General features: G+C 39.4%; 1 protein-coding gene across 1 annotated transcript in view; it reads right to left on the bottom strand.

The window, feature by feature from the left end:
• Nucleotides 1–13,980, bottom strand: part of FAF1 (Fas associated factor 1) — a 169,855-nt gene that overhangs the window by 152,189 nt on the left and 3,686 nt on the right. Inside the window, exon 2 of the mRNA XM_057401776.1 lies at nt 231–299. Coding sequence (XP_057257759.1) covers nt 231–299 — 69 coding nt within the window. The remainder of the gene's footprint in view (nt 1–230; nt 300–13,980) is intronic.

The raw sequence follows: 13,980 nt of genomic DNA, 5'->3' as shown, positions 1-13,980 counted from the left end.
TCCAAAAGGCTCAAAGACAAAGTATACCAGGGTATAACATGATATAACTCAGTATTGTGTTAACTTGGCAATGAGGCTTTAACAGACCAAAACCAGTCTGCAAATAACCTGCTACCCCAGACATAAAAGACACCCCCAAATTTGAAATAAAGATAACAGCTGTCTCAGTAAGGTGGCACATCACTGTCACATGAAGTTGATCTATGAAGTCATTTTCTTAGAATACTTACCACTAAATCCCAATTATTTTGTTCAAGCAACGTTATAGCTTCATCAATATTTTCAATACCAGTACATGCCTACAAAGAAACAGAAGCAGTAAACAGAATTAAAAGCATTGATCAAAACCAAGAGTACTAATACTTATAATTTAATTAATTTCAGCAGAACAACAGGAAAGATATAGGTCTTTTGATCCTGTTCAGAGAGGGTAATCCAGAAATCAGATTTCAAGATTTAAACATCAAACACTGGGATATAATTCCCAGTTTCACCAGAGGATTCTTGTGTAACCTTGAGTAAGCCATCTAGGGAAGCAAGATAAAACAGTTATTTGTAAAACTAGGGCAATAGTTCTGTCCCATAAAGGTATGTTGAGAATTCTACGTTTAAATGTATGAAACACTCACACCAACTTATAAGGGACCATGTATATACTTCATATTTAAAATAGTATTTGAGATGGCTGAAATATTGTGTCTAAAGCCAGAAACGTATCACAACCTGAAGGGGGCCTATAGGGATGCTGGAGAGGGACTCTTCATTAGAGACTGTAGAGACAGGACAAGGGGTAACGGGTTAAAACTTAAACAGAGGAAGTTTAGGTTGGATATAAGAAGGAAATTCTTTCCTGTTATGGTGGTGAGGCACTGGAATGGGTTGCCCAGGGAGGTTGTGAATGCTCCATCCCTGGCAGTGTTCAAGACCAGGTTGGATGAGGCCTTGGGTGATACAGTTTAGTGTGAGGTGTCCCTGCCCACAGCAGGGGGGTTGGAACTAGATGATCTTAAGGTCCTTTCCAACCCTAATGATTCTATGATTCTACGATTCTATAAACCCTACTGCTTTCATTACCATTATCTTATACCCCTGCTCACTCTTGGATGTTACACTGTGCAGTTAAGAAGGTGGCAAGAATGAATTTCTGCTTAACAAAATGTCAACTTACTACCACATGTACAAATGAGCATCCCTTGTGAAATTATTTAAAATTGAGACTATATAATGAAACATTTACAATGTTTTCCTTTCAGACGAAACACTTGCATGTTATTCTAGCCCTGCACTCTCTCCTTTTACTTAGCTCATTCAATTCATTAGTACAGTAGCATTTTTAAAGTAGTGATAATATCCCACAACATGGAATTGCAAATTGCACTTAATTCCAACTACGAGGGAGCACTACTCAGCAAAAACCTTGATACAGCATCCTGCTTTCTTTTTTGATACCCATACCTTTTCAGCTATCCAACTTCAGCGGACAGACCATTGCTATCTGTTCCATATATGCTCTGACATATATTTGCTACCATTCATATTGAATGATATCAGATATATTTCACCAGAAAGGAAAAATGGAAAGTCAACTTTCTTTCTGGAATTTATCTTTTATCCTGATCAAAGCTATGCTCTATATTCAAGCACACAAAACTTTTACAAGATCAAAAGATCGTGCTCCTTCTGCTCTACTACACAGTTATATAAAAAGTTTATACAAAGTTTATATAAAACAACATTGAAAAAATCTAACCTTTTAACAGTTAAATAGTGGCAACAAACAGATCAGTTTTCCTGATTCCAATGACACATAATACTGTTTTTCCTTTACACAGTAAGAGAAAAAAGGCCCTAGGCATAAGGACAGATACTTTTTTAAACCAAGAATAAAAAGCCATCAGGTCATATTTTCCATGCTCTGACTCCTCTCCCCATTTACAAAAATTAAGAAATAAAAAGTAGAAAAGAGGTCACAGGGAAATTCAAGACCAGTTCTCTCTTCACAAATTCAATGCGGAAGAATTCTACGCATATGAAGATATAATAACGCAGATATACTCTTATTACATGCAGTATATCTACACAAAATGGACCAGCCTGGAGGACCACAAACATCATCACAGGATGACATTTTGAGGATTTCTTCTTTTTGTCTGCAGAGGGGAGGCAGCAATTTCTACTGATCCACTATGCTCTCCTCACCAGACTGACCCTCTCTGGAACAAGAGAAAACTTCCACTGCTCACAGCGTTTTGTGAAATTAATATTAAATTCATCTTATTAAATTATTAAATTCAATTAATACTGAATTTCCACTCCACTTTGCATTGGGAGTGCTAAAAAAAAACATAATAATAAAAAATAACAATACAGTTTTGCTTTCAGAAGCAACATTTTGCCTTCTTTTCCACTTCTTCTTACAGTTACTTCTGAAGCTAAAAATGAGACAACACTTCAATGCATTCCCTAGCAAGTGTGAAGGTTATATACACCTACACCAGGTACGCTTGAGGAGTGCAGGGCTTGAGCTTGTCATTTCTGAAATCCCAGGTGGGTTCACTACCATAAACCTGTCACAAACTGTTGACGGCTCTGCTGTGAAGTAGTTTTACTTTGAGAATAAAGCTTTACAGAAATGACAGCCTGAGGTTTTATTTACAGTTAAGTGAAATACACTGAAAAATCTGGTCATTGCAGAAATAAAGACTTACTATTTCTCATTTAGCAGCACTGCAAACTCTGCATGACCTTTTTAAGAATCAAGTTGTGTTCCAGCCTACAGTAAGAGCCTGACCAACAGTGTGTTGCTTCCAACTCTGGGTTGTGAAGATGAAGTTGAGGGTACCTAGAATTGAGGCTTTGAATAATGGATTTAGTGGACCCCTCTTCATATCATCCCTGCAGCTCAGGTGACTTACAACTGTCCATATGCCACACTCTTAGCCCATACTAACTGCAAATCAATTCAGCTCACTTTAGCATGCTTTTATTTTGAGATAAACTAAGCAAAATTGGCTTACCCTTCTACTGAAGCACACAGTGCAGTTTACTCTGCTGTGATGAGGTATCAAGCAACTAATTCGCTTGTATGTTTGCATCCTTCCTAAATCATCTTGTTGATGATTTACTATCTAAAATAGAACCCAACTCTCATTCTCTTTGCGATGCAAAAATCACTGGGTGACGGGAATGGACAGGGGTAAACACTAACTAAAAAGGAAAACAAGAAGAATTCTTAATACCCAAGAAAGACAGTTTTGTTGAAAAGCCTTGGACCAGTTTTACAATCACTTTTAACACTTGATTTCAAGGAGTTCTAAAACAAAGATTTCACTTTCCAGATGGAGTGGGTTTGCTAGTTGTCAATAAAACAGAAAACAAACATTTCTGAATGACAACAGCAAAGGAATAAGTGCTCTTTATTAATGTAATCATGAAAGACATTCCAAGACCTTCCTCGACACCCTGTTAACATCACAGTTCCAGTAAACTCAGATCCTTCAGAATAACATTTCAACATTCAGACACTACACACCACCACATACAAATCTCTGCCTCAAGTCATAACCCATCAATAAGACCAAAAAAAAAACCCCAACCATATTTCAAGTTTGCTTCCTTTTTACTGCATCGTGTCATGCAAGATCAAGAAAATTATCTTCTTTGCATGTCTTTGACTCTCCCCAAGAAATTAAGCACACAGAACAGGCTGTCCTTCGCTGGCACATATGACATGACATCAAGGACTCTGCAGCAGATTAGACCCAGAACAGCCTGGTATGCTTCTGCATTTGTTTTCTTTAGGAAAACACACACAGGAAACCAGCAGGTTCTGTGAGCAACAGAATTTAAAAGTCTGGTTCCTCGTGGGTTTGTCTCTCACCCTTAATTGTAAAGGATGATTTAAGCTTTTCCTATGGATAGAATATTTATAAGAGCTTCTTTTGATGGAATTCTTTAGATGTCATCTGGCTATATTTTCATGAAATTTGGAGTCATTTCATTGGACACCTGGGCACCATAAGGTTATGTGCCTCATCTAGGAAAGGTAGACAAAAAGTCACAGGGTTTACTTATTTACATTACTTTTGGGTTTTGCTCATTTTTATGCTTTCCATTCCACCCAAACAGGAAGCAAAAAGATTAAAAAAAAAAAACAAAATCATGTTAGATTTTTGCAGCAACAGAAGGAAAAAAAAAAAAAAAGCCTTCAAAATATAGCAAAGTAGATGAGCTCCAAAGACACAAAACCACATCTTTGCTACCAAGTGATGCTCGTTGAAAAGAAATTATCTTTGATTCACAGATTTTACCCAACTTTATTTTCATAAGACCTACTTGACGAAAGGCATTCAATATTTTAAAAGAAAATTCCTACCAGAATACTACAAACTCTTGATTCAATCAACAACCAACACATCCTCTAAGTCATCAAACTGAAAGAAATGAGCCACCACAGTAAAGGTAAAACCTTCAAGGCTCACTGATTTGTAAACCTTTACACATCAAAAAGAAAGCAAAACGTTTTTCTGAAGGGGAAGAGATAAAGGGGAAGATAAGATAGAATAGGTTCCTTCTCCAACTCCTCCACTCCGCATTTCCTCTAAATCTAGGATAGCATTTTCACACTTCACTGCAACTCCAGAGACTGTACAGTCCCTTCTGTATTTTTTCAGACCGCACAAGAGGCAAACGACTATGAAGATGAGAAAACTACTGCTTTGCACTGAATGCATAAAATCAGATCCCAAAGATAAAAGCTATTGAACGGTAAAACTTTCTTAGCATCCTGCTCTTCCAGGCCAGGGAAGTGTTTCCACCAGGCAGATTTAGATTTGAATATAATAAAATTTCAGTGCATTTCTCCAAATGTTTTTTCAGGTAGCTTTACGGATTAACCATCATCTTAGTGATGGAGAGCTTACCCTTGGAGGAAGATTCACAGCTAACCATTAGGGGTCCTATTTAACTGGCACAGTAACTTTAATTACTGTTAAAGCAAGCAAAGTAGCCACACAATTCAGTAGGAGAAAAGTCAGAGGGCAGACAGACTTCAAGGCATTCAAGACAAACCTAGAAGGCACTTCCAGAGAGTCGTAATGCAGGATGACAGACTTGCTCTTCTAAATCCCTTGCAGGGTGGTCTGACCCCAGCAGGCAGCCGTAACAGCTGGATCTGGGTTTTGAGACCCTCAATGACCCCCCACTTCAACAGCACAGGCTTCAGCCTACCTCCACATCTCAGGAAAGCAGCTGTCCTCCCCATCTGGCGGCAGCTGCTGCTGAAAACATTCCTCCAGCACCTGCTGCAGTGATCCAGGCAGTTGTTGCACAGCAAAGCTGGAAGGACAACTGCTGCTCCCAACACAGAGAGCTGGGCTGTTACTGCTGCAAAAGCTGGGAAAGCAACAAACAGCTGTTGCTGACTGAAATACAGAGTCAGGCTACTGTTGCCCCGACAGACAGTGGGTGGCAGTTGTTGCACAGAAGCTGGGAGCAAATGGTATTTGGCAGCAAGGCAGAATTTCTCTCACCTGTGGCACCATTCCCCTTCTGGCCAAGGCAAAATGCAGCAGTCAAAAGCCTCCAGACAACCACATTCAGCCTAGCTGCCAGTAGCTGGATACGGAGGACTTAGAAGTCTGCCTCTCAACATTTTTGTTGAGCAAAACTGCCAACAGTAGCTATGTTTTCCTCAGAAAGAGACCATCTCTAAGCTAACCCAAAGTAGGCTTTAGCCTAGAAGGTTTCACACAACAGGTTCAGGCCCATTAAAATGAGGCAGACAGATGGCTGTGGATTACCCTGTGCAACAGTCTCTGGACAAAAAGTCAGCTGGATAAAAAGAAAAAAAATCTCACTTTGTGCCTAACCTCCACATGCACTCTGCAGTTAACATCCTCTGCTGCAGCCTCCTGTAGTAATACAGACTAGATGCAAACACAGGTACCACGCTCAGTTCATACAACCAACAGGATAAAATTGGAGCCATAGCTCCAAGTACCCAGAACAGCAACAAACTCAGACAACTGATCTTCAGGGCAGAGTCACACCACTTGTCAGCCACAGACTTTTTCCCCTCTTGCTAATATCTCATCTATCTGTCTCGGAACAAGACTAAGCTACCATGATTCAGTCTGATGCCTATTACTCAGCCATTGAAACAGCAGATAGAGACTCTCTTGTGTTGGATGAAAAAGGAGAAAAGAACTTTCTGGCATCAGCATTTTGTTGCAACTGTAGCTCAGTCCATCTTCTTAATACTTATACAAAGCTACAATGCCCAAAGAAACAAGAACATTAAGGCACCAAAAGATTTGACAGGTGCAATCACCTAGAAAGAAAAGCTTTCAGCTCTTGGGATCTCCTACAAAGCCCCAGGAAGCCAGCATTAATACATCTCCACCCACTGCAACTGCACACACAGCACCCTAGGAAATGCTTACTTTTGAAAGCACCCAATAAATTTTTATCACTCGATAGAGTAAGTGCAACTACAGCTACCTCCACTCCATAAAGATGAGGTTTTAAAGATAAATCAAAAATGCTGGCAAAGAAGAAATATTGTTAAAATCAATTGACTATCCCTTTAGTAACTTACTCTTCAAAAGACAAGACAGATGAGGAGCATGGAAAACACTTTTCAAGTCCTGGCCACTAACCTGCTTGAAAGGATGGTTGAATTATTCTATGAGTCTGTAATTCTCCAGGTCATCAGCTTAAAACCAAAAAGAAAAACACACAGGGCTGTTCTTAACAGCATAAGAGACATAGCAAAAGATATTACTTATGTCTTTGAATTACAACCAGACAGTTCAGATCACAGATGTGCTCCAGCCACCTCGCATTCTAGGCAGGCATTCACTGGACTTGCTTCACTTTGTCAATGGAGGGACTGATACCAGACACAGTACTCCTGGTAGCAGTGGTCTCACCAGCATAAGAATGGATTCCCTCAGTCTCCCAGAACACTAGTGCAACCCACTATGTGGCTATTACTTCTACTAGAAGAATCTTTAATTTGCTTTCTAAGCATTCCTAATAAAAATCAGGTTTCTGCATGTGGGATTTTAAATAACCCAACCGTGAGTTCCCTGTTTCTAGAGTGAAACATAGTACCTTGCTTTCCTCTCCCGTCCCTTATGAGGAGAACAGCTTGGTAATCAAAGATAATTATTAAAAGTCTATAAAGCAGCCAAAGGCAGCTCCAAATTGTATCTGCTAGAAGTCTACTCAAACCCAGAAAGTTCTAGGGCACTAATTCATAGAATCATAAAATAGTTAGGGTTGGAAAGGACCTTAAGATCATCAAGTTCTAACCCCGCTGCCATGGGCAGGGACACCTCACACAATGATATATTAGTAAGCAAGAATATGTTCTTGAAAATTCCCCACACATTGCAATGCTGCAATGAAAAATACTTCAAGGCAACTGAAACAAAGCATTACCTGGTTTGGGGGAAAAAAAGTTAAGTTAAATCAATATGCTCAGCCAAGCAAGGTTTTAGAACCATATTATCAGATTTCGGATCCACGTGTAACTCCCCTCTGGGCTCTCAAGACATTCAGTACATCTGGACACTCACAACTGAGATTGTTGGTACCTCAGCTCTTGCATTCCCACAGTCCCGCCTGACTCAGGAGCACCTCCACAGACTGCAACACCAGCTACATACATGCTCTTCAGTGGCATCCACTCTCATTCTCACCATGCAACAACCCTACTGATATGATGAGACTGTTCTTATTATGAGTCATCCGTGGTTATTAAACTAACTTTTACTTCTCTCTGTTTCAGACAAACACTTTAAACAAACATCCAGGCACATAAACTGAGACATAAACTGAAAGGTCACCTACTGCAAGCACCCAAAGGAAGAGATAAGAATGCTCCTCTGTTTTTACATAACTCAGGAGACCATCTGGTAAAAATCAAGCAGATTCACCAGCTGTTGGCTTAACAAAAACAAGCTAATACACTTACCAGTATCAGAAATCGAGAAAAGGTTTAGGCAAATATGCCAGGCTCAAACTTTGCCCGATGCATTTGAACTCCCACCCCCAACTATTTACAAGATTCATCGTTCTACTATTTAAGCACCACCTTAGACAAAACACTGATGTAAAGAAGCATTAGTCCTTTCCTACAGGAGGAATGGGGGAATAAAAGAAGAAACAGCATTTCTGAAGGTCACAGAAGACATTTCTACCTATTAGTTACCAAACAGACAAGCGTGACCTTTGCTCACAGTCTGAGATGACTGCAAGCCTTCTGCACAAAGCAAGCAGGCTACAAAGTCTAAACTGGTAGCATGAAGCCCTAACCACTTCTTAGCAGAACTAGCTAACTTTGCACCACACTAACCACTTTCAAATGGTTTCCAGCAGACTTTGAACACTCTCAAGACTCTGGAGCAAATTCTGTTTCCAGAATACCACGAAGGCACATCCCTAGGAAGCCCATGAGCTGAGCCAAGACATGAACCCTAGCCTCCCAAGCCCCATGCAAACCCTAGTGTTTAAGCCACGTGCACTACACACAAAGAGCAGTGCTCAAACTGAATTAAAAACCAAACCAAACCAAAAGTCAGTACCCATTAATTAGTACCCTGGACTACTAAACTGTCTTTCCCGAGGACTGAAAACAGCCTTTACCCAGCAACTACAAAAAGCTTCAGTTAGGATTGTCCCAAAGTTTCTGTGTTTGTGTATCTCAGTGAAGGTAAAAAACCCAAGACATCCTGAATCACAGTTATTTAGCTCTCACAGTATCTTATACATTATCACATGAGAAAAACTGATGAAAACCAAAAAAGAACTGCACAAGTCAGACAAATGCTTTTGCTTACTGGATATCTGCAGTCATCTCCTTTCTCCTCTTTGCCTCAAAAGCAGAACCTTAAAAACAACTAAAGAATAAATAAAGGCCACTTTCCAGGTATGCACACAAGGAAGAGTATTAATCCATACAAAAAATATTTTACTCCACATTCCACAAACCCTCAGGTTTTTTTGGTAAAGAACAGGACCACAAAGAATGGACATGTTCTTAAAAACCTGAGAACGGTATCCAAAACAGGGAAAGAGAAGACCACTCAATCCCAGCAGAGCACAAGTCATACCATAATGCAGGCCAACAAAACTGGACTGAAAAAAACATTTCTCTAAAGATAAAAATTATACAAGCTTCTAAACACACACAAGGACAAGAAAGTCTGCCAGAGAGTCAGTGGACCAAAGCAAGAAGATACTGAAGAAGTATTCAAAGACAGTCAGGGCATATTGGAAAAGCTAAATGAAATCTGTGCACTCATACTCACTACAGAGGAACTTAGGGACCATCCTATAACAAAGCTGGTCTTTGCAGAGAGCTCTCTCATCCTAAAGTGTCAGTAGAGACATACAGAAAAAAAAAACACCAGGACCAGATGATTGCCCCCAAATCCTAAAGGAATTTAAATATGAATTTTTCACAGAAGACTGCTCTTGACATCAACCTGACACTCCTATACTGCTGACACTAGCTTTTTGGTGAAATTTATCGGGGTGCAAGTCAGAAAGGGTTAAGATTTCTAGAGAGAAATTTATATACAACCCCATCTTATAATAACCCCATCATCAAGCTCTTAAAGTGCTGACTTGTAGAAACTAGGATGAGGCAAACCCATTCAAATTCTGTTTCTTTTGGTTCTTTCCTAAGGACTAACGACTGCTGCAGAGGAGACATTAGGCCAGCTGGCTCCTTGATCTGATCTGATACGGCACCTTTGATATTTGCTCACACAAACAACCTGACCTTTAAAAATAAGAATAATAGAGGTGACTCAGTTTTAGAGTTCTTGTCTTTACAAATCGTTTCCTGCTACACATAAAATGTGAAACCTGTATAAAATAACTCAAGGGCTAACGTCCTCTGTTCTAGTTTCAAAACCTTTCCAAGAACCTGAGCTTTAATGAATTATCTTTTGAAAGTATAACTACTCCTGCACAACAAAGACCTGCACAACCAGTTAGACACACAAGACCAGTAGATGACTTCTTTGATAGACCAAACAACATGTAATGCATAACATTAGGGCTTTGGTTTCCTCTTTGAGCAGGTTGGTTTTACAGTTGCGCATTATCTAGTCAACTCCAAAAACCTGGCTTAATTAGTAGGCATCAATCCAGCCAGAAAGCATGTCATTTCCTTTCATCCAAATGATGAGGGACAAGTAAAATGTTAGGCCCTTCCCCAGGCTTTTTATTCTATTTCTTACAGTAGTTAAAAGAAAGGACTCACCCCATGGCTGCCCCATACATGCACACTGACTTAACCATTGTCTAGAAAAACATGAAATCCTATCAAAGACATGCCATATATTTCTTTTAATAAGCTATTAACTCTTGCTTCAGATAGGGAAACACATGAAAAGTAGGCTTGCAATGGTAACTGAACCATAACAACCACCCAAAAAGAGAAGGATATTCTACGCTTCCAGACTTCCCAACACCAGTGCAATAATCTCAAGATGGGAGATTCTCAGGACCCCGTAAGACATGTATCAAATCACTCAAATCCTCATCCTCTCCTCTCTCACACCTCCTTCCACACAAAAACATTAACTTGGTGTGTTTACTGCAAATTAACCTTGCTTACCAAGAATTACCCACATTTTATTTTTAATGTGCCAAATCACTTTCACAGTAACTTCCAATGAAAGCATGCTCCTAGCCTCTGGGAGTATATACAATTAATAACTTCAGTGTTATAATTAGCATCAGTTGTCATGGCATTTGAAAAAGGATCCTACATCTACCACCTCTCAATCTGTTTCAGTGACCTACTAACCCAAATACCTATATGAATGGGTTGATGGAAATGGTGACATGATTACTATGACGTGAAGAGCCTTTCCAAGGTAATTGAACTAAAGCAACAGCATAAACCTCTTTCTAAAGATGAACTGGTGCTCCTGTGGTAAATTATTTAGGTTCTTGCAGCAGGGCTGAAATGCACACAAATCACAGTATCCTCTTTCTTCTCTATGAACATCAGATAGTATTTCTAATTAACTATCTGTCCTTATATAGGAGAAATTAGCTGGCTTTTCCATGAACAGCTATCAGTGGAAATATCCATTATAACATTTCTAAACGGCCATCACTTACTTCTATTTCTTTCTGTAGTGACAGGACAAGGGGTAACAGGTTAAAACTTAAACAGGGGAAGTTTAGATTAGATATAAGGAAGAAGTTCTTTACCGTGAGGGTGGTGAGGCACTGGAATGGGTTGCCCAAGGAAGCTGTGAATGCTCCATCCCTGGCAGTGTTCAAGGCCAGGCTGGACAGAGCCTTGGGTCACATAGTCTAATATGAGGTGTCCCTGCCCATGGCAGGGAGTTTGGAACTAGATGAACTTAAGGTCCTTTCCAACCCTAACTGTTCTATGATTCTATGTGTGACTCTGGAATCCACTTGAGCTTCAGTTTATAGACCAGAAAGCTGGCTAGTAAATCAAACTAGCTTTGCTCTGATGAAAAAGAGCTTTGGGTTTACGGCCGACCCTAAAAGCATCGTAAGAAATTACACTGTTAATTTTTCAGAAACACACCGAACAAATTAACAGAAGCAATGGTCTTGGAAGCAGACAACAGCAATCAAACTAACCAAATTAAAACTCACTAAGCACACAGTATGCTTTTATCCTGTCTCTTGACCCTAAGGCCATTTACAGCAAACAAAACCAATTGCGTTGCAAAGCAGGAGGTCCAACTACCAGTTCCAATCCTGTTACTGACTGTGCAATGCACAAAACTATAATGTGATAAAAAGCAAGAAGGGTTAAAAGGAATCCTAATCGAAATGTAAATTAAGAGGTCTCACAGGTATGAACTTCAACATCTTACAGTGTCTTAAACTCCCCTTTTTTACACTGAAAACCAGCTGTTTAACAATTTAAAGATTTAGCTAAGAATATTGTAACCTATATCCATAAAAACAGGTGAAACAGTGCTGAGCATCCTGGCACCTAACTACTAGAAACCTAGCAGAGTCCACTGCTACCTAAAGATACACAATATGAGGGCATGAAGAAACAAATGTGTCTATCCCAAACCCTGATGTCTAATCTATAGAGCACTGGATCCTTCCAACTACTATGGTGAGAGCTGCAGAGCTCAGTTTAGCTGTGTGCTCTAGGGGCACCCACTGCCTTATTATCCTACAGAGAGGGCACACAGAAAATAGTTCGCTATGAGCAAGACTGAGGTTTAAACTTGGACAGATCTTAACACATGCAAAACCAGATTTTTAGATATCTAGGAGACTCTTTGATGAAAATGCAGGCCTTCAAGAATGTTAAACATAAATTGGAGGACACTTTCCAAAACTTAAACTTCAACTGGAAGTCTCTTCAGCACCTATCTTTTGTTGAGGATCTTGTCCCAAGTGAATTGCCACCCACTTCACAGAAAGTCTGCAAAGAAATCAAAACCAGTCTTTCATGCTCCAATGCTTTTATGACAAAACACCACCTTTTCTTTCAGAAATCAATGTTAAGGACATCAACGTTGCTATTTGCTCAAAACCCCTTCATGGACAGTTTACCCTTACAGAAAATGGTTGAAAGACTTTCCAGCCCCCAGCGTAAGACATAGTCCAGGGCAGGAATCAAGCAAGGGTACTGACTCAAAGCTACTGTATCTTTTCCACCCACCAAATTTACATAGTGACAGTACCTTAAGCGACAAAAAACCTAAGGCAGCACACACAGAAGAAAGTAAGGCTCCCTCATCAGTCCCTCCAAAAAATAATACACATGTAAATTCTGTATATATACGATTAGAGAGTGAAAATACGCACAGTGGCATAACAGAGATAATCTTGAACAGGGCTGAAATAGATGTTTTTCATAACCAAAACCAAAAAAGTCTTTAAAAACATATCTTATCAGTTATTTAACAGCACTGTATTAACTTCCAAGTGTAACAGAATCTCCAGTTTCTTTACTTTTAGCTGTTCCAGAAGGAAAAAGAGTAGTTTGAATTACAGTTAAACCTTTAAAACAAAAAGGAAAGAAATACTAAGCTGATGCATCAATGCCATGGTTGATTTTATAACTAAAAACACAATCATGTGGCATGCTTTCTCACCTTTCTGTAACTGATGGCAATGAGGTTCTTCATTCCCAACTCCCCCTTGCTCCTCCCACAAACCTCTGGTTTTAAGAAACAGATTGACACAAAGGTGAAGTTTTAAGAAAGATATTTTTACATACATGCGGGTGAATCATACCAAAGCAGTCTGGTACCCAGTACAAGGGGTAAAAAAAAAAACTGCAAAAAGAAAAAATACTCATGTAACTTTTTTTCACAATGAACACAGATGAAAGACGGAAGAAAACTATCAGATATCTGTTGTTCAATAAAAGCAAGGATTTTCTAGTTCTGCCATTCTACTCCAAAGTCTTTCCACCCAGACCTGAGCTACTGGGTGGGAAGACTTAGCTCAGAAGACTGAGCTGCTTATTTATTTTGTCAATGGAAAATGTGAATTCTATGAGAAACCTCCTCCTGAAGCTCCACATGCCAGATATTCTTGTAATAAGTGGGCACCCAGGAGCTGGAAATTCCCACAGTACTCCAACACTTAGGCTCTACATTTAGAACTGTTGGAAGGACAACCACATAGCATGAATAAAGTGGTCCTGTAGGTGGGTATAACTTATAGTGACAAACAGATATTCTTGACAATTTTAGTCCCTATCCTAGGTGAAGCTGTTTAACAAAAGTAAAACTGCTTGCATACAAAAATGTCAATATCTGACATTTCTGCCAATATGGATTGTTCATTTCTTAACAGCCAAACTATGCCAATTTAACTAAGTTCAGTGCAATTAAAACTCATAATTTGAAAAGGAAAAAAGATAAGAAAAACATCTATTTTCTTTATTATGAAAAATTGACCCCAGTCTGCATAGATCATTAATATTTTTGTATCTTG

Source organism: Pezoporus wallicus, unplaced genomic scaffold (assembly GCF_028554395.1).
Source record: "Pezoporus wallicus isolate ANWC-B61680 ecotype Strahan unplaced genomic scaffold, APGP_CSIRO_Pwel_v1 contig_1035, whole genome shotgun sequence".
NCBI lineage: Eukaryota > Metazoa > Chordata > Aves > Psittaciformes > Psittacidae > Pezoporus > Pezoporus wallicus.
This window is presented reverse-complemented; position numbering and strand designations above follow the sequence as displayed.